Genomic DNA, 20,311 nt, shown 5'->3' with positions numbered 1-20,311 from the left:
GCTGGTTCCTTCCCATCTGGATCAGTTGTTCCTTCTTGCCTTTAGATTTTCGTTTGGATAATGACACGCCCAGTTTAGTCTCTGAGCCAGTAGGTGGTTTTGTGGGTGAGATTCAACCACACTCTTTATGATGAATCAGTAAATGCAGTAAAAGTGTGTGCAGGATGACCTCCCTGTCAGTCGGTGGCACTTGCTGGGAGGACGGAGCTGCAGTGCTGTTTTTGGGTCCTGTAGCCAGCTCTTGTTCCTCTAGAGAGGCCCTCTTGTGCCTCGGGTGGTGGGTGGGGCCCTGGGACTTTCAGGTGTGTCCTTATTCTCCACCTCAGTGGAGGCAGGACTGGAAGTGAGTCTGGGTGGGGCTGGGTTGGGTACGTCTGCCCTCAGGCTCCACAACTGCTGTTAGCAGGGGTCAAAGGTCTGTTCTTTGTTTCTGTGCAAAGCTGCCGGGAGGGGCTGAAATGGCTCCACTCAGCTGAAAGTCTGGGCTTGGGAGTGGGGCTGTCCGAGACCGGCACTCTGGAGCAGGTCTTGCTCCCCTCCACCCTCCCCTTCTTTGTGGCCTCTCCCAGGCCTCTGCCAGCAAGCGGGGCCTCAGGCCGATGGATCTCCCCTGGCTGTGATGTGGGCCGGGGGGTTCCCTACCCAGGATTGTAGCCTGAGCTGGGTGCACAGCCCTCTTTTAGGAGGAGGGTTGCGGCTCTGGCATGCTGATCTGCCCCTGAAGGTGCACACTCCTCAGTAGGCTCTTTCACAGGTCTCCCTTCTGTGCCCCGGGGCAGTGCGATCGTGACCTGGGTGTATGGGGTCTGGTCTGCAGGGCTGTCCCCTGGACCCTCGAGATCAATCCCTGACCCTGCCAGGGGGAGGGGTGCTGGTCTTGAATCACCTATAGGGTGCCCAAGCTGGATCTATTTCACTCCACCTCGGGATTTGCCCCACTCTCCTGGAGTCCCCAGGCAAGCAGCACCTGGGAGCGCTGGCGGGTAGGGAGCTCGCAGTCTGAGTACCCCTCAGTCTACTGTAGGGAAAGGTCCCGTTCCTTGGGGACGCCTCCGTGCGATGGCTAAATTGTCTCTCTGGGCAGGCACGTGTAGGGAGGGGGAAGGAGAGAATGGAGCACTATGGCATCTGCCGATAGGCTTGGGTCTGCGCCCAGGGACGTGCCTTCAGGGGGCTGGGAGCCCGGCGCTGAGTCTGCAAGAGGCCACTGCTCACTGGCAGCAGCCGTCTCTGGGCTGGTGTCGGCAGGTCTCTCCAGCTGCTCAGGAGCCACCAGCAGTCCGAGAGGGAGGGGGAAGTTAACCGCTCCACCTACCCCTGTCGCTGGTCTCCAAGCCTCTCGGGACCTTTCTCCTTCCAGTTCTCCTCCGCAACGTCTTCCCGTGGTGTCTCCTGTAGTTTCAGGCACCCTTCCTTCTGACCCTCACCCGATCTATGTTTCTCTGCTAGTTTATTTTTTTCTCTTTCTTCTAAAATTTGTCGTTTTTGCAGAGACACTCTGACTGGCAGCTTATCTCGTCTGCCATCTTGGCTCTTCCCTGTTCAGTTCGTATTTGTTGATGACGTACCTGGAATAATGCTAGGATATAAACAAGAATAGTAGTGCTTATGATTTTGAAACTCTGTGTCTAGAGAGGTAGGCCTGTAAAGAAGTCATTTCTGTGCAATTGGTTCATTGAATCTAAGACGCCATCAATTATTTGCCATTATTTATATGACATAAAAATTAAAAATGCTCCCAATTATAAAGGTAAGATGTCATTCTAAGTTCAAATATATATAAAAAAATAACAGAAACTGTATGTCACATCTCAGCATTGGTGAAAGGTATTATGATGCATGGGATCCTGGGGTAAATAGGATTTGGTGCCAACCAGGAAGCTAGTGTTCTAGGTAGTCACTCTCATTTCCATAAAGGATGTGTGTATTGAGTTGAGTGAGAGGATATGGAGCAAAAAACAAATTATGTATTTTTGCCTCGATCTAGTGTTATGCAATGTATGCAGCTTTTGCCTAATAATAAAAACAGGTAGCATATTTACAACCCTGATTCTGTGCCTGTCACTATTCTTGATATATCATTTCATTAATCCTCATAATTCTGTTAGGCAGTGACAGTTATTTCATTTTACAGATTGGGAAACTGAGGCTGAGTAGGTTGAATAATTTGTTCAAAGTCATAGGCCTGTATGAGGCAGGGTTGAAGTCACTATACATTTTTGGTGAGCAGCAGAGATGATTGGTTTCGACTGAAGGGATTGGCGTAAACTATTTTGGAGCCGAAGTAGAAAGATTTTGGTGTCAGTAATATAAATGGCTGTGTTAGATTTAGGCAGCCAGAAACAGCATGGCTGAAGAGAGAAGGAGACTTGTTGTCTTGGGGAAATCAAGGTCATGACTGTTGTGAGTCTAACTTAGTTTGAGGACAGAAGCAAGGACAAAAATGGGAGAATGAGCAGTGAGGGTAAAACCTGGGAGTGTTGAGAATAGAAAACAATGGACTTGAAGCTGTGATGTGGGACAGAGTTTAGAAACAGATCTTCAAATGGTGAGAGAGTGCGAGAGTCCTTTTATATAGTGTGGGAATAGGTTTTCCTGTTAACAGAAAAATTGTTGAAATGGAAATTGCCAAAATAAAACTTGACATGGATGAGGGAGACCAGAATCTGGTGAGAAAGGACTTCGTTCCTGGAGTCACGTGCCTCATCTCCCCTTCCTTCTTGTCCTTCAACCTTCTCCAGTTTTTCTAACATCATCTGCTACTTAATTTTGACAATTACGTGGCAAATTTTGAGTGTGTTTATTCTAATGAACATGTAATTACTATTGGAAAGGATATTGAGAGACCATATACTCAATTGTCATTGGAGTTGGAATAAAAATCTATGACTGATTAGTTTTAGTAATCCACAATTATTTGCTACTAAGCAATACTGACCTCTATAAATCTTAAGGTTTCATTTGAATTGCTTAGATTAATATAAATCTTTTTGTTGCTAATTTTCTTTGTGAGGTGCTATGCTGAAAGCTTTCCATACATTGATTTAATTCATTAGCATTACTACACAATTAAGTAGGTGCCAGTTCTCATTTTACAGCTGAGTAAACAGAGGCACTAAGAGGTTAGGAAACTCGCCTAAGAGAAAGTAATTACATAGTCAGGACTCTAATCCAGCTCTGGTTCTAAAAGTCATGCTCTTAACCACTACCTTGGGCTCTACAAAAGGTATATTCAGATGTTCTATGAACTTTAAGGTGTCAGCTCTTTGGAGGCTGAAGGTGACACACTGACACTGAAACAGCAGATGCTTCTGTGGGTGGAATCTTTGCAGACTGGTGTGCAGGCGGGCAGGACACTGCTGTCTTGCTGGTCCATCAGCCCCAGGCATTTTTTTTTTCCAGACCTATCTGCACCTGAAGTGTCAGAGAAGTGCTACTTCTGCAGGCAAAGCAGTCAGTTAATCTAAAGAGTAGACTCCAACCAGGCTCCTTTCACAAGGCATGTGATGGGCAGGGGGAGGAGGAAGGGAAGTGAAGACAGCGAACAGAAAAGGTAAATGCCTTGTCAAAGTCACTTAAGAAGCCAAAGCAAGGCTTGAAATGAGGTCTTCCCAACCACACCATCAGAGGAGCTCTTTCTGCCCCATGGAGACAGCCTCAATAACCCAAGGAAATATAAAGCCAGCACTTTATAATTTCTGTATTTGTAGCTATTTGTCAGATTTTCCAATTTGCATGTTTGGCTTGATTTAAGTAACTATCTTGAATTCTTTTCTTTCTTTCAAAGTTTGAAGCAACTTCTCCAAGATATTTTTTCCATGAAGCTATTAATTGGGGTGAGAGCAAAATAAAAGGTCAGTGTTTATACCTATGTTTTTGCATTTGCTTTTCAAAAGATCTCTTTGGGGGCTATATTGAATCAACTCATTATTGCTTCCATATTCCAGATGAAGGAAACTGAGCCAAGGTGTTAATAATACTTACTAATAATTTAAGTTCACTTCATATAGAAACTTGAATTATTTTTGTAAATAACCAGGGCTAAACATTTAGACAAAACTGATAACTACGTGATCAGGGAAGGTATCACTGTGTAATAGAAGCTTTTTTTTTTTCTGAATCAATTACTAGTTCCTCGATTCCTTGACATCCCTATTTTTCCTTAACAATCTCACATTTCCATTAAGCGGAATGCGGTTAGTTTGAAGTGTAATTTGAGTGGTAACTATGAAATAGAAATTCTTATTGTGTTTAAAATACTAATAATTCTTATCAGTTTGGCTTTGTTATTTGTTTTCAGGAGAAAACACAGGACTGTAAATATGTTTTTGAAAGAGATACATTTGTTTACCTAAATATTTAGACATGTATTCATTGGAAAAATGAAAGATTGTGATCTAAGATAAACTTTAAAGATAGATGTGCCCCTTAGGGGGAAAAAACTGCATTTGAGTTTATGAAAAATACCATTTTTCACCTATATTTATGGTTTAAGCTAAAGCAGCTTATTTTTTCTCACTTAAAATATACTTAGTGATGTGTATGTTTTTAAAAGTAAAGAGCCATTTTAGATCGATAGGTCTTAAGGTAGAAAGGAATCATAGGGGTTTTCTAATTCTTGGAAGAACTGCAGTTAAATTATCGGTTAGATAAGTATCTTCCACGAACTTGACATATTCCAGAGAGAGCCAACTTCTTTAGTAATACTTTATGGTGACTCCAGAGATGTTTTCTAGTTCCCCTGATGTGTTAACTTAAATTCTTCCTGCTTGAGTTTTGCCAGTTGCTTCTTGTCCTCTCCTTATTAGCGTAAAATTTTTTCACTGTGATTCATTTGCACTTTTAAAACTCACTCAGGGGATGATGGCAAAATTAGGGTTAGAGCTCATAGTTACTTGCTTCCTCTTTTTAACATAATCCATTGGGACAATTTTTCTTTTCATGAAAGAAAGAATATTTTTGGGTGACAACCAGCAGTGACTTTGGCCTCTGCCTCGTCAAAATTAAGCATAGGTTTCAAAGAATGTGAGATCTGTAATGGAGCCTGAGGATTAATACAAAAACTAGAAATGAAATGTTTAATTCTTCTCTTTAAAAGTGGCTGTTTCCTTTTGTGTTTTGTACTTTGCCTGATCCCTCGAGTGAATGGTAGGTACTATTTTTCAATACAGTGCTTGCTCCTGGAAAAGGAGCTGATCGGATGTGCAGCCAGTGCCAAACTCTGTCAACGGAATCATCTGCAGCTTGTGTATTTCTGGTTCTCATCATCTGGGACAGGGATTCCTTACATGGGAACTTGACCTTTCAATTGCTGGAAGGAGGCTAACCTTTGCTCTCCGGGTAGTTTGAGATGTGAAAGCCTGTCTTTCTTGCTTCACAGCACACATAATGAAATGAAGTAGATAGAGACTTGATGGGTTTAGTTCTTTAGCTCAGTAGGGCAAAAGGCCTGGGGTTCTGTTTAAGTTAATAGTGGTTACAGTTAGTCTTAGCTAGATCTTGACATACTATGCTTATAAGAACTGATGCATGCCAGAAGATAACTTTTTTTGTCCCTCAGGTTCTTGTCCTTATGAATGCCTTAACGGAGCTTTCTGTTCTAAGGCTGGTATATGTGACTGTCAAATATTTCAGGCTCTTGGGACAAGGTGCCAGATCGGTAAGTTTCAGGGATATTTATGAGAGAATTATGAGATACTGAAGAGAACATTAAGGCATAATTCGCTATAGTAGAGTTCATCCACTGGGAGTTGGGACAATCACATCGTGTAGTCACTAAAGAGCCCATGATTCATTCTCAGTAATTTGATGTAATTTACACACAACGTAAAAGAAAAATAGATATGCATATTCCTCTTCTCATGGATCTCTACTATTTCCTTAGGCATTTTCTTCCTACTTAATATAGCAGTGACCTATTGAAATCAGGTTCTCATTCATCTCTCTTTTGCTTTATCAATTAGATTTGTTTTTGGGAGCCACTCATTCTTTTTTGACTTTCAGTTAAATGAACATTTTATTCATGAAATAGAGATAGTATTGAGAATTCTTCAAGGGCAATAGATTTTTTAAGAAAAATTTTTATTCACAGTGTCTAAGATAGGATTCTATGTCAACGATGATCAATAACGATTCATTTGTTTAACCAATATTTGTTGAGCATCTCCTAGGTCCCAGGCTAGGCACCGTGGATACAATGGTGAAGAATATAGATATGTCCCTACTTCTTGGAAGTTGTAGTCTAGAGGAGGGGACGAATACCCAATACACAATAATTAAATTTGTGACATGTGCTATAAAGGAAAGTACCAGATGCTATGAAAATTGCAGCAGTGGTAAGCCATACCATCAGGGAAGACTGCTTGCATAACGAATCACTGTATTTTTCCTGAAAAATCCAAAGTTGGCCAAGACTAATACATTTAGGTGAAAATTATGAAAAGAAAAGACATGAAGATTGTCCCTTATCTTTCTGCTCCCCATAGAGTATATGAAAATGTTTTACACATATTGAGCGCTCATACATATTATTGATTTTCATACCATTGTAAAGGGAAGGGTCTAGAAAATAAGAATTGAATAGAAGGCTATCTAAAAGGTAAGAAAAAAAGTGGGCATGATGACAAGAGGAGATAAAGTTGCGTGATTTAAGATGAAAATTGCTTGAAATTTGGCCAGTTTGAAGTAATGAATTCCTACATTTCAGTACACTTTGAATGACTAATGCTCCCCACCCCTAGATCCCAGACATAAATGTGATTTTTTTGGTCAGTGGTTATTTTTCTCTGTGAATACCATAAAGATATTTTTGAAAGACTGGAATAGTCTAATGCTGCCTCTGCTAATTTTTAAGACACTCAGTCATGACATTTCTTTCTTTTCTGAGCCACTTTATTTGCTTTATCGCTATCACCTTCTTTTACTGTATGCATCATTTTCCCTAATCATTCTTTCTTCTAGAGTTTTCCTTTGGAAATAAAAATTAAGGGAGCTTCTAACATAAATTCTTATTTCACAACTACTTGGAGACCCTGTTTTTCTTCTGGGGAGTCTGATGTTTTGAGAGCAATGGGTAATTTTATGTTAGTTAGTTATTCTTGTGATATACGCCACCAAAGAAGAAAATATTTATTTTAATGAAAATTAGAATCACTTTACATGACTGTACATTGCTAGAAACATGTGTGGTTTATTTTATTCTACTAAACATTATCCTATTTCTTTTCAGTCCCAAACATGGGCAATGGCAGGGATGGGATTTGCAAAACCTGGGGACAGTATCACTTTGAAACATTTGATGGCATCTACTATTACTTCCCAGGAAACTGTTCTTACATTTTTGCAAAGGACTGTGGTACTTTGGAGCCTCGGTACACTGTATGGGTAGGTGATCCTAGGACATAATTAACTTAAAAATTATTTCTGGAAGAGTGTGTGTATTAAAAGTATTAGACAAATGATGTGAAATATATAATAATTATAGAATGAATACTTAGAGCTCTGAATGAGGAAGGAGAGCTCTTGGTTCTAAATGGGATGGACCTAATTTGTAGCTTATAATGAGAATAATTCTATCAAGATGAGGACCGGGGAGAAATAGGGTTTGGATCCATGTGGGAGGGACTTATAAGCAATGGAGAAGTGTCTATATCATGGATGTCATAATATCAACTTTAGCCAATATTCCTAGTTTTCAAGTTTTATTTGATCATTTTGCAGAGGGGGTGGGTTCAGGTACCAACCATATTACTCATACTTCCTTCCTTCTTGACACTTCCAGTGAGATGCCCACCTGATTTAATTTTTAAAAATGTCACCTTCAGTATGAACTGGAGGCTAACACTTATGAAATGGAGTACATGAGTTACATAAGCACAGATTATAGGCTGTGGAGACAGGCAGCTGATTGCTAGGTATTAATAGATTGATACTATAATATATGATTGAGCTTGGAGAATTGGTACTTAGTTGCAGAATTCTTGATTCAAATGAATTCCTGGAAGACATCTCAAAATCCAAGCTACAGAGTGGTTCTCACTGAAGTAAGGAAGTCAGGGAACTCTTTCCCTGCCCACTACCTTCCCCTGAATTTCTAGCAATCTCAAGGCACTACCAGGAAACTGCTGTGCTGTCTCATTTAGAAGCTAAAATTCTCCATAGTCAAAATGTGTTTGAATCTCTGTTATTCTTTCCCTTCTAACTTAGGTTGGAGTTGCCCAAATTCTCCTCCTCTCTTAGGTGATGCAAATATTAAAAGTAGGCCCTGAAACTTTTTACGAGCAACAAACCGTTATGACTCAGAAAGGATGTGAGGTATATTGAAAGTTCACTTATGGGGTGTAAAGAGAAACATTTAGAGGTCTCTGTAGACACGGAGGTCAGTGAAATGGGTCTGCAGTGCTCACGGGGCACCTGTTCTCAGTTTTGTCATTGTCCTTTACTCCCCTGCTCTCTCACTAGTGTTATCATTTGAACACCTTTTCACTCTCTCACTGGAATGTTCTTGTCCAGGGTCTCGCTCTTTTGAGGACTAAGGTGTCAACTAGATAATCTATCCTTTGATAATAATGCACAATGCTGAATAATGCCTCCAGAGTTAATAGATACTGGTTATACTCGACCTGGTTTTAGTTAGTAGGATTTGTTTCCATATCAATAAATTCGTTTATTTTAAATGCCATCTCTTTCCCCTTGATTGTAAAAGTAGTTCACTTCTTTTGTAGAAAATTTGGGAAATTTGGAGGTCTGAAAAATATTAGAATTATCAGCCAAGAATTAGCATTGCTAATGGATTCATATATTTTCTTTACTTTTTTCTCTGAATTTTATACATATTTATAAAATTTAAACCATGTTAGTATAATTTTCTGCCCTACATTTTCAATTAATATTATGTCAAGAACTTCCTTCCATGTCAAATATTCTTGACAAACACAAAATTTATTAGCTGTATTTGTTCCAATTTATGGACTCCTCAAATGATTTAACTAGTCCTATTTTGGAAATTTAGATTTTTTTAAAACTAAATATTTTAAAAGATATATTGATAAACATCATTATGCATATATCCCTTTTTATACCCTTGATTATATTTTTTCTTTAAATTCCATTTTATTTTTATGAAAATGATACATGCACATAATTTAAAAGATTTCATCAAGGCATATGCAGCAAAAAACAGTCCCTGCCTTCCTTTACTCTCCACCCCAGCTGCAGTCTGGCTCTCCAGAGGCAATTACTTCAACTATTTTAGCTATTTCTTCTGGCTTTTATCTTACATGTCAAAATATGCCGTTATCTATTTTTCAAAGTTATTCATTTACTTCTTACTATGGAAAATGAGAAATCACCTTTCCTGCCTCTAACACACAGACACACACATACCCTTCCCTTCATACCTCCTACTACAGTGATATCACAATTTTTGCTTGAATCAAAATGCGTTTTTTTCTTACATTATTGTCACTGTGTAAATATTGTTTAGAGCTGAGCCCAATGGGTTATGATGTTTTTATTTCTCTTGTACATTTTTCTAGAGTAGACACTTATCCCACGTTTTATTTACTACATTTTCTTTATTCCATTTATTAATTTTTTTCCTCCCAACTCCCTGTCTCCATAAAACTCTTCTTAATATGGTCAGGTACATTAAGCAATCTATGAAACATCCCTTCCTCAGGTCTTCTGTCTCCTGCACTGATAGGTTACTTTCGAGGCATCCTGTGCACCTAACACTTGGGATTTCTTTTCACTAACCTGCTGGAGAATTTCGTTCTCTGTCATGATTTTCCTCTTTCTTGGATGCCATCAGATGTCTAGAGATCCTTCAACTTTGTTCATACCGGGCAGACAGGTTCTAAAAAGCTTACTGGGTGCCCTGAACATATGGCCAGTGTCCGTGGTGCTGATTAGGCAGGGGCCCATTTCCTCTTTCTCTGTTTACTCACTTGTTTTAATTGACTGTATTTTCAAGTTCGTTCCTGGAAAGGGAAGTTTATTTCCTGGAAAGTGTGCATAGGAAAAAAAAATTAAAATCTTGATTATAATTTAGAAATCACTTTCAGAATTTTGAAGCTCAATTCACTCTCATTTCTGATCATTTTGCATATAACCTCCCCACCCCCTGAAACTTTTAGATCTTTTTATCCCCAGAGTTCTGAGATTTCATAATTACGTGAGTATTTTTTCCCCTGTTTTTTTTGTGCTGGGCACTTGACAGGCCCTTATATTGGAGCTAATGTATTAGAGCTCCCTAATTGAGTGATCCCTTAATTTTCTCATTGATTCTTGCCTATTGTCCATTGTTTTGATTTTTTTTCCCCTATATTTTGGGAGATTTCTTGCCAACGCTTAGATATTTATCTTCCAACCTTTCTACTTCGGTTATAAATTTCTCCTATCATATTGTGAATGCCAAATTATTTATTTTTATTCTTCCAATTTTATTTTTTGTAGCATTTTATTCCTATTTCATGGATGGTATATACTCACTTTTCTCTCTGAAGATATGAGTTGTGGATTTTTAGAACTTTCCTTATTTTTCCTGATTGTTTTTGATTTCCTTGATTTTTTTTTCTTTTATTTGTTATTTGTCTTTCATGTTGCAGACTTTCATCAAATGACTAATGATTCATGAATATTTGTTCACATTTGAGAATAAGGCTCTAAAAGCTGATTAGAAAACTCTGGCTATATGGATGGGGGCCTGTTGGGCTGGTATGAGATTGAGGAAGGATCCTCTGCTTTTATTAAATAAGCCCCCACATATTAGTATGTGTATTTTTTCCACCATTTTCTTTCTCTAAAGAAGAATCTTCCAACATCTCATGTGAGGTCGGATGCCTGGAATCCTGGATAATGAGAATATTTTAGGCACACTCCTACTTCAGGCTTTTGTACTTGCTATTCTCTGCCTACAATGGTCTTCGGGATATCTCCTGTGGCTTCTTCTCCTACTCCTTCACCTTCTCAGTGAAGCCTTCCTTGGCCATTCAGTCTGAAATTGTCCCCTAAACCTTGATACACACACACACACACACACACACACACACACTTTCCCTGCTTAATATTTTTCCTTAATGTAATCTCACATAGTATATATTTTAGTTATATTTAGGTATATTTTTCATTAACTGTCTTCCTCTAAGAGATATAAGTTTCATGAGGACAGATATTTTGTCTGTTTTGTTGACTGCTGTATCCCCAGAATCTAGAACAATGCTTGGTATATAGTAAGTGATCAATAAAATTTGCTGATTAAGCATAAAGTTAATATGCATGAGATTATGACACTATTTAAAAATATATTATTGGTCATTTTTCTTATTACTTTTATGCTTAGAAAGTTCTTTTCCACCTATGCAATTATGTGTGTTTTCCTTTAGTTATTTTATGGTTTTATCATTTATATTTTAATTTTTGGACCTTTAATATAGGGTAAAAAAAATCTACTATTCCTCTTTTCTTTTCTTCCTTTATTCCTCTCTTCTTTTATTCCTTGCTTTCTTTTTTCTTTTTACTAGTAAACTAGTTTTCCCATAAACTTTTTGAAAAACAATCTCTCTTTTCCCTAAAGTATCTAGGATAAATAAATAAATTTAAACTTAATTTTATTTTTAGTGAGTTCATGGTCACTTTTTCAGCTTTTAATATTGCTTTGTGTAGAGCTCCATTTGAAGCTGTTTTATGATTCTCTCACTAAAAAAAACACATAAAAATGACAAGTGTGCTTCTTTGTGGTGCTCTACAGTTTTATTATCAGAACTAATTTCTTCCAATATATACCATGTAGCTTGAGAATATTAACATCCAACATATAATGATTCAGATCATTTAAAAAATATGCTGATTAACTTGTATTTTAGGAAATTAATTCTGTTGTCCAATTTCTGAGGTAAATATTTCTTTTCTCTCAAAAATCCTAAATGTAATTATAACTGTGTAAAGTGTCATGGGACTGATGATGCTATAGAACTGTAAATATACATTGTGGTTTTAGTAGCTCAAATGTGTACTACTTGTTGTCGTTTATTCCTATGCCTTCTTTTTGTTTTTGTCCCTTTAAGGTTCATAATAGCCCTAAATGCCTTGGTTCAGTGTATTCTTGTTATCGGTCAATCAGCTTGTTCTTTTCAAACCAAGAGGAAATTCGAATTTATGGTCATGAAATAAAAAAGAATGGAATCAGGTAGGATATGATAAATGATATAATGGAAATAATACTACAGATTAATAGAATTTCCAAACATCTCACACTGGAAGTGAATTGTGGAGAGTAGCAGGAGAGAATTTTTTCCTCAACAATACCCTTAAATGATCTCACACAGATATCAAAACTTGGGTAGACTCAACGGACAGATATGTGGTCAGGAATATAACCATTTTAACCTTTCTAATACTTGTGCAGAATACAAATATGTTTACACAGGTGGAGATAAGAATATCACATTTTTTTCTGAGAGATTCAAGAGCTATCTTTATAGCTCAACTCTTTGATTATTTTTGCTTTTTCTTACATCTTTTCTTTTTTCCTTAAAGCAGGAACTTTAAAAATCTATTTTATTTTATATTAAAAAGGATTGTGGAAGTTCTTTCCAAGGTTCTGTGAAGGAGGTTTGGGTGTCACTTGAGATTTTCCACTGAAGTTTTAATAGACGCAGAGCCAATAAATGACTGGCCTTGAATCAGAGGGGAGCCCAATTCTGGTTTCCTATCTGCCAAGAATATGACCTGAGAGTTTTGGGGAAGGGGATGTTTATGTATCTGGCGGAAGGCTTTATACATTTTGAACTAAAAAAACTGGAATAATCTACCTTCCAATCTAAATAATTATATGGACACTCAATTTTAAATGTTTCCTGGCTGAGTTATACCAGAAGAAGTTAATTGTGGGATGGAACAATTCTATCCATCATTCGGAATTCACTAGCAAGTGTTTAAACCGTGGGGATTCTTTCCAGCATAATGGCCTTATCAACCCATGTTGCATTCTCTCGCTTTGGATTCCTGCAGAGGCAGCAGAAAGGGCTACCAGGGGAGCTTTGTCACAATCGGGCAACCAGAGCAGCACCTCCCACTCTCTGAGGCTTATTTTCTTGATCAGTTGGGTTCTGTACTTCTCATTTTCCTATAAAATAAAGCTTAGGCATTTGAATAGGGAGATGATGCATTTATACATGTATTTCCTAGAGCTGAATTTATATAGTAACTTAGGATTCTCTGTATGGGATTTTGGAATACAATGGACACTTTAAAAACTATTATGTTTTATAAAACAGAGATGCCATTCACATAGCTTTTCAAGAATATTAATCCTTTATTAAATCAGGGACATAATATTTAATTTTAACTCAGAGAAAGCACTTCTATAAGAATTTCTGTCTGTATGATAGAAAAAGGGTGATTTTCTTATTATTCAGCAATGTTGTTTATACTAATGCTGTTACTGGCCGAGAGCCTAACTCACAGCAAGTGCTTGAGGAATATTTGCCAAGGTGAAATTAAATGTGTGTGGCTCTGTGCATTAAGCTTTGCCTCTCTAGATTTCAGTTCTCTCACCTGTGAAATAAGGGGTTTTGGTACAAATGAATCCCTGAGAACTTTTCAGCATTAATCTGTGCATTCATTTTAGTTTGCATTTTGATGTTTCCTGCCTAGGTTGTATGGTTTTCTTCGACTTTTTGGAGTTTATGTAGTTTTAACTATCATTCCCCATCTCCACTAATATTCTTCTGTTATAAATTTTGGGATAATCACAATTATCTACCTTTCTTTTTAAAAATTATGTATTTAATTGAATTTACTATGAAAGAGACTAAATAACTGAGTGACAAGTGACCAATGCCCCCCAAAAAATACCCACAATAGAACAACTATACTTCCACAAAATTAGCATTCCGTTACTATGAAGTATATTTATAAAACATGATTCACTTTTTTTCAAGTATAGTTTTCATAAACTTGCAAACTCAAACAAGTTGTATTCCATAATTCCTCATATTCATAATTCTTAATAAAAATATGGAACTGGTTAGCTAGAGTCTTTTTATTCTCCAGTTTAAATTTTTAGTAATTCTCCTATTTTTATAACTCATTTTCTGTAAATAATTATCTATAAAAAAGTTTTGCGCAAATGGTTACAGATATTTTGAATTATTTCTTTAATGATTATCCCTTCATTAACTAGTTCGTTTAGTTTCATGGTTTTTATTCCATGTAGCCATGCTTTTCCTGGAAAGAAGCTCACTAATTTGAAATTTTTGAGAGAAATGTATGAATATAACTATTAACCACCTATCTTATTTGCATTATGGTTTATAGTTTTTATTTGATATAGCTACCTTTACAGAAATGAGTTTTTTTCCTAATTTCTTTAATTGTTAGTACCTGCTCTTTTCTGCAATACTCATGGATGGAAGGAGAACAGTGTTCTTTCAAAAAGTATTCTAGGTGACTTACTGTGCTTTTAAAATGTTCAATTGTTAAGTTTTCTTCGGTTCCCTTATGTCTCCCACATCCTTTATATGTGCATATACTTTGTGAAAAATGGAAAAATTAGACACTGGATCAGGAGCTTAAATATTCCGTGACCCTTATTTAAATAGGCCAAATTGTATCCAATTAACACATTATGAATATAACCCCTATGCAATACTGTATAACAAAGCATATTATATCCCTAATAATGTATTTAGCATCATTAAAAATGTAAATTTTAATTAATCAACTTTATGCATTTTTCTTTTAGAAAACAATGACTTATGCCAAAGTGGCATTTTGGAGATAGAAACTCCTATTTCCTTATGGCCACATTTAAAATAAAATTAAATAAAACGAGAGATCAAGCAATACATCTACATATTTTGACCGTTGTTTGTCCTTACTTCAAAATTGTTGAGCAGCATTTTTTGATTATCTTTACCTCTCTAGATCAAAAATAAACACATTTAATCCATAACTATTCTAAATAGGCAAGGTTATTCTCCAGATTAAAAAAAAATCACTGATATTTAGTAGCTGTGTGTTTTCGGTTGGTTCAAAAAAGTATCTAATTATAAGTATAAAATCCAAATCAATATGGGAGAACAGTATCATTTTTGTTGTCTTTTTATTTCAATACTGAAGTTTTAAAAAATGTTGGTATTTCCTATATGATACTTGCATTGGAAATCTTGCTGCATAGTTCATTCCATAATTTTGAGTAATGTGTCTGTTAATTATCTCAGCCACTTCAAGAAAAAAATACATCATCTCTAAATGATCCTTCATGATCATTCTTAGATTACCTTTGTTCTATTTTTCAAGTTTAACATTGCCTCAGACAATTGGACAGGTTTTCATTGAGAAACTAGCTGACTACATTCTGGTGAAAACAACCTTTGGCTTTTCATTGGCTTGGGATGGAATATCTGGAATTTACCTCAAACTGTCTGAGGACCATAAAGGGAAACCATGTGGCCTATGTGGAAATTATAATGGCATTCAATCTGATGATTTCATAATTCAGCAAGGTAAGTGGAACAGAAGAAATTCGTGGATACTTTCTAAAGTCTTCTTCCTTCACTTATCAAGCAGTTTGTACCCAGACTTTTCATAGGTCAGAGAAATTTGTGGCTGTCACTTGTCTGCTTTAGTGATTTTTAAGTAAAGATTGAATAGAAAAACAGTTTTATGTCATTGAAAAGCATGAGCTACTTTACATTTGCTAAATTAACATGCAGCACTAAGTCACATAATGAATATTAATTGAGCATTTGCTTTGTGTCAGGAGCTTGGGATACATCTGTATCCACTGCTGTAAGAGCTTGAAATATATCAGTGAACAAAACAAAGATCCTTCCTTTCTCGGAGGTTATATTCTAGTGATTCAAATCCATTTGGTCAAACATGTCTACTTTAGGCCAAAAGCTATTTTGCATCCATGTCTTAATAGGAGTAAATTAAATAACTGACAAATAATAGTTTTGTAAAAACAATAAAATGTGAACAGGAAAGTTGAAGAGTAACTGGGAAAGGTTTTATGTACCTACCTGATCATCTGCTAAATCTAAGTTATGAAACTAACCTGAGTGAATTATTAGAAATGGATTCTGTTTCAATTCATGTGCTGGTGTGCAGTGGCAACAGAATAAGAGAATCACAAGCCATAATCATGATATAGGTCCACACATAAAGGTGCAATGAAAAAATAATACTGTTCTTGTACCAGTGGACCTGGCTTTGAATCTTGTTCCAACTTTTACAAGTTTTGTAATTTGAGGCAACTCATAATTGCTCTGATGCTGTCTCTTCAGCTGTAAAATAGGGATATAATAATTCTGAACTCAGAGTAGTCAGTAACAATAATAATATATACCTTGATACTATTTATAATAGTAGTTAATACGAGCACATAGCTATATTATCCCCAATCCTCACAACCTCCTGTAAGGTGGGTGGTATTTTTAAATTTTACAGAGAGAACACAAGGTGATGTGTCCAACGTAACACAGCTTGTAAATGATACTGTCAGGGCTGGATTACAAATCTGACTGGCTCCCAAGCCTATGCCTAGATAAGTGTGTGATAAGTGTGTGAGCAATTGCCTTTAAGCTGTAAAGTGCCACATACTATTTTTTTGTTTTATATTATAAAATATTTTATATTTATATTATAAAATGTTTTATATTATAATAAAAATAAGTTGCCCATATGTTGTATTTTAAGGGATCGTTAGAAGACTACTTAGAGTGTGGGCTCTGGATTCAGACTGTGGAATTCAAATTCTGCTTTGCCACTTATTAAACTTTTTAAGATTAGTGATATAATAAGATTCTATACTTCACGGAGTTGAAAGGATTAAATGAGACAATCTACGTAAAACAATATAGTGTCTGGCACATGGATAATGCTCAATACATTTTAGTAAATTTATAATCACCTCCAAGTATTCCCTAATAAACCTATAATGGAGCTTAAATAAAAGCTTTTGAAAATGTCTTTACATTGCTTTAAGAAGCCCTTATTAAACTGCAAACATTTTGCCCAAGATAGATAATGCATCATCAGGATTAGCTTACTAGTAGCTAGAGTGGAGAGCAGGGCTGTAAGTAAACAATTTCTCCATATGTGAAATGGAGATAATAATAATGACTCTGAGAGCTTCCTAGCCTGAGTATTAAGTGAGAAAATATAAGTGCAAGTGTTGAAAGTCTGTGAGCATTACACGAATGTATAGTATTGGGATCATCATGAAAAGGTGTTTTGCGTCCAGTTGAGTATTTGGAATGACAGGGTTAACAGATTTGGAATCTTGAGCCTGTGTTAAGAAGTAGGGTTGTGTACTCAGGCAGAACCAGTCAGATGGTAATATTGGATTTCTTTTTCTTTTATATCAAAGCTTCATAAAAAAAATAATGCTCAGTCCAATTCTCAGTGTTAGGATTAGAAAAGACTGCTTTGGGCAACTTTCCCTGGGACATCCAGGGAACATGGTATGGTGGTTAGAGTAGAAAATAGTATCTGCTCTTATTAGACACAGGGAGACTCAGATCATGGATTTGAATTAAGGGCCAGACAGACGTCGATAACCTGGAACATAAAGTGATCGTTCACAGTGAGGTAACTGGGGGAGCACATACAAAGGCGTTAGGAGTTTAGAGGTGAGGGAAGACTGGCAGAAGAATTGAACTAAATTATGGCTGAACAGGTAGAAGGTGCTGAAATCTGTCTTTAGGCACAATGTAAGGCAAAGTGATCACACACACAAAAAATCACCTAACTTACAACAACTTATAGGACTGTGATAAGGAACTGCCCTTCTGTTTCCTCCCATACTGTAATAATGCGAGAAAATGTCTACAGATGAGCTGTATTATCTTTAGCTTTAAGAAAGAAGCCTAGTATTTTCTTGAAGCTCCGCCTGTACTTTGCTGATCAGATAAATCTTTAGAGAGCATTAGATAGTTTGATTGAATGCCTCTGAATGCATAATTTCTTAACAGCGATTAAAATTATATTTCTCTCTGCATTCCCCCTCATCCTTCAAGGATGACTTCACAAAGAAATGAGACTTTTCAGAATTTCTGTGCACAGAGGAAGATTTTAATTTGTTGTCTAGTTGAGAATTCTGTTCTTATAATTTATGTCTACATCTAGCTAATCTAGCTACGCACTAACATAGAAATCCTGGTTTACTCTCATTTTTCCAGCATGATAATTAATAGTGCCTCCCTTTAACACTCAAAAGTATCCAAATATGGACAATAAATTACTCTAGTTAGAGCATATTTTATATAAAGCATTTTAATTTTAAGTTAGCAGGCTCCCAGACTACCAAGAGATATAGATTTAAAGTCTCATAATAAGCAGCTAGTATGACTCTTTTATTAATGCATTGTAGCAAAAATAGCTGAATATGTGGTTCGAAAGCTGCAATTATGATGAACTCTAAGGGATTGCCCAGGTGATTTAGTAACATTAAAATCTGTGCATAAATGTTGAAATAGGTGGGCCTCTGGACATATTCCTGGTTCTTTAAACTTCTAAAAAACAGTGATGTTTTGAAAAGCAAATTTACTTAAAAAGGACGTCAGTTTTCCCATTTTTAAATAAGTATATTCAGCAGGCCCATGCTTTGTTTAGTGTGTAGCATTTCCAGTGACATCAGGGAGAACAAAGTGGACCAGACAAATTTGAAAGCTCTAGGATTCTAATAATCTATTTACTAAATATTTCAAACTCCCCTATATTTATTCATTCACTTATTTAGCAAAAATATTTTGAGCATCTACCATATACCAGATACTAAACTAGGGATACAGCAACAGAACAGCTGAGACGAGCTCTCTCCCTTGATGTAGTTCATACTGTCATGGAAGACAAAATAAATAAAGTGACAAAACAAATTAAAATATATTTTTTGTGAGCAATAGCAGCCATGAAAAAATAACAGTGGGGAAAGGAGATAAAGAGTGACAGAACAAGTGTGTTTGGTGCTAGTCTGGATCGTGGGGCAGAGAAGGAAGGCCTCTCTGAGGAGTCACATTAAGTAGAGGCCTATGTGAAGTAAGAGAGGAAGCAGAGGGAAGATTTCAGGGAAGAGTGATTTTGAAGGAGGAGAAGCAAGAGCAAGTGTTCTGAGGTGGGAGTGAGCTGGAGTGAAGAACGCACAAAGTCAGTATGACTGGGGCAGGTTGAGCAAGGATAGGTGCGGAAGATATAGGAGGGGCTGGTGGGGATGGGAGAAGCAGGGAGTAGGGGAGTTCAGGGGCCAGATCATGCAAAGCCTTCCAGGCTACAGTAAAATTTGGAATTTAACACTGAAAGAGCAAAGCATTCTTACAGATGATGAATTCCCACAATCTTCCCCGTGAGCGTTCGGTAGTAGCACATAGACATTATATTCCTATCTTGAAGATGCTCAGACAGAGTGGTAAACATTTGCCTTGAGATGTGTGAGTCTAGTGGTGCTATAGATGGTCATCAGTGGTAGATCTATGACCAAGCAAATCTGGGTGGAGAAGAACTCACAGCTCCAATCTGAAGTCTTACTGTCCTAAAGGGAACTTCAAGATGTCATCTTGTTCGGTTCTGCCAAGTCCTTGAGATTTGAGATTCAGCCTTTGTCTGAATGTGGGGCGGGATTAATTTTTGTATCAGGCCCTGAACTTGTTCTCAGGTCAGGTTGAAAGACAACTTAAACTTGATTTGGAGCCCAGAGTCTAGACTGCTCACCACCAAATGTTTGTTGCTGCCCACATATTAGCTCCTGAATCTTGCCTTGGAGTAATGCTGGGATAGTTTCAGGATTCTCAATACTGGGCTCTTTCTTGAGCATGTTTAGAAGTATTGTTCATCATAGTTAAATGAAATTGATTCACTTCTTTGTCTTTTCTCCTTTAGCTGTCTTTTCCAGTCTTTCATTGTCTATGTGACTATACTTTGTAAGTTCCCCAAGGGCTCAACAAATTTTTTTATTGTTGTGGACTCCCAAAATGGAACACAATTTTAATAAGGTTCTGACTAATGTCAAATATAATGACTGAAAAATGTCACACCGAACTTTTATTTATGTTTTTTAGTTTTGTGCCTATTTTTTTCCTCTATACAGCACAAGCTGAACATTGGCTGATTAACATGTTACTGGTAGTATTTGTTGTACTCATTCACTTTCAATCCTTCCCCACGTTGTTTTGACGCAGTTTGCTTTTTCTCTCCAATGGTACTAACTTTTATTTGGTACTTACACTTTGCTGAGTTTGTTTTTACTATGTTAAAGTAATGTTATTGTCTAATACCACATTGGTAATTATAATGTTATTGAGTTTAACCT

The 20,311-nt window shown here is 36.8% G+C and overlaps 1 protein-coding gene across 1 annotated transcript in view; it reads left to right on the top strand.

The window, feature by feature from the left end:
• Positions 1–1,121: 1,121 nt before the first annotated feature.
• The window catches only part of OTOGL (otogelin-like), a 154,176-nt gene continuing 134,986 nt past the window's right edge, over positions 1,122–20,311 (top strand). Inside the window, exons 1-6 of the mRNA XM_012656310.1 lie at positions 1,122–1,394; positions 3,788–3,854; positions 5,561–5,659; positions 7,229–7,383; positions 12,066–12,187; positions 15,304–15,509. Coding sequence (XP_012511764.1) covers positions 1,122–1,394; positions 3,788–3,854; positions 5,561–5,659; positions 7,229–7,383; positions 12,066–12,187; positions 15,304–15,509 — 922 coding nt within the window. The remainder of the gene's footprint in view (positions 1,395–3,787; positions 3,855–5,560; positions 5,660–7,228; positions 7,384–12,065; positions 12,188–15,303; positions 15,510–20,311) is intronic.

This window comes from Propithecus coquereli, unplaced genomic scaffold (assembly GCF_000956105.1).
Source record: "Propithecus coquereli isolate 6110/MARCELLA unplaced genomic scaffold, Pcoq_1.0 Scaffold50, whole genome shotgun sequence".
Taxonomy (NCBI): Eukaryota; Metazoa; Chordata; class Mammalia; order Primates; family Indriidae; genus Propithecus; species Propithecus coquereli.
Note: the sequence above shows the minus strand (reverse complement) of the source record. Positions and strands in the feature narration are given on the sequence as shown.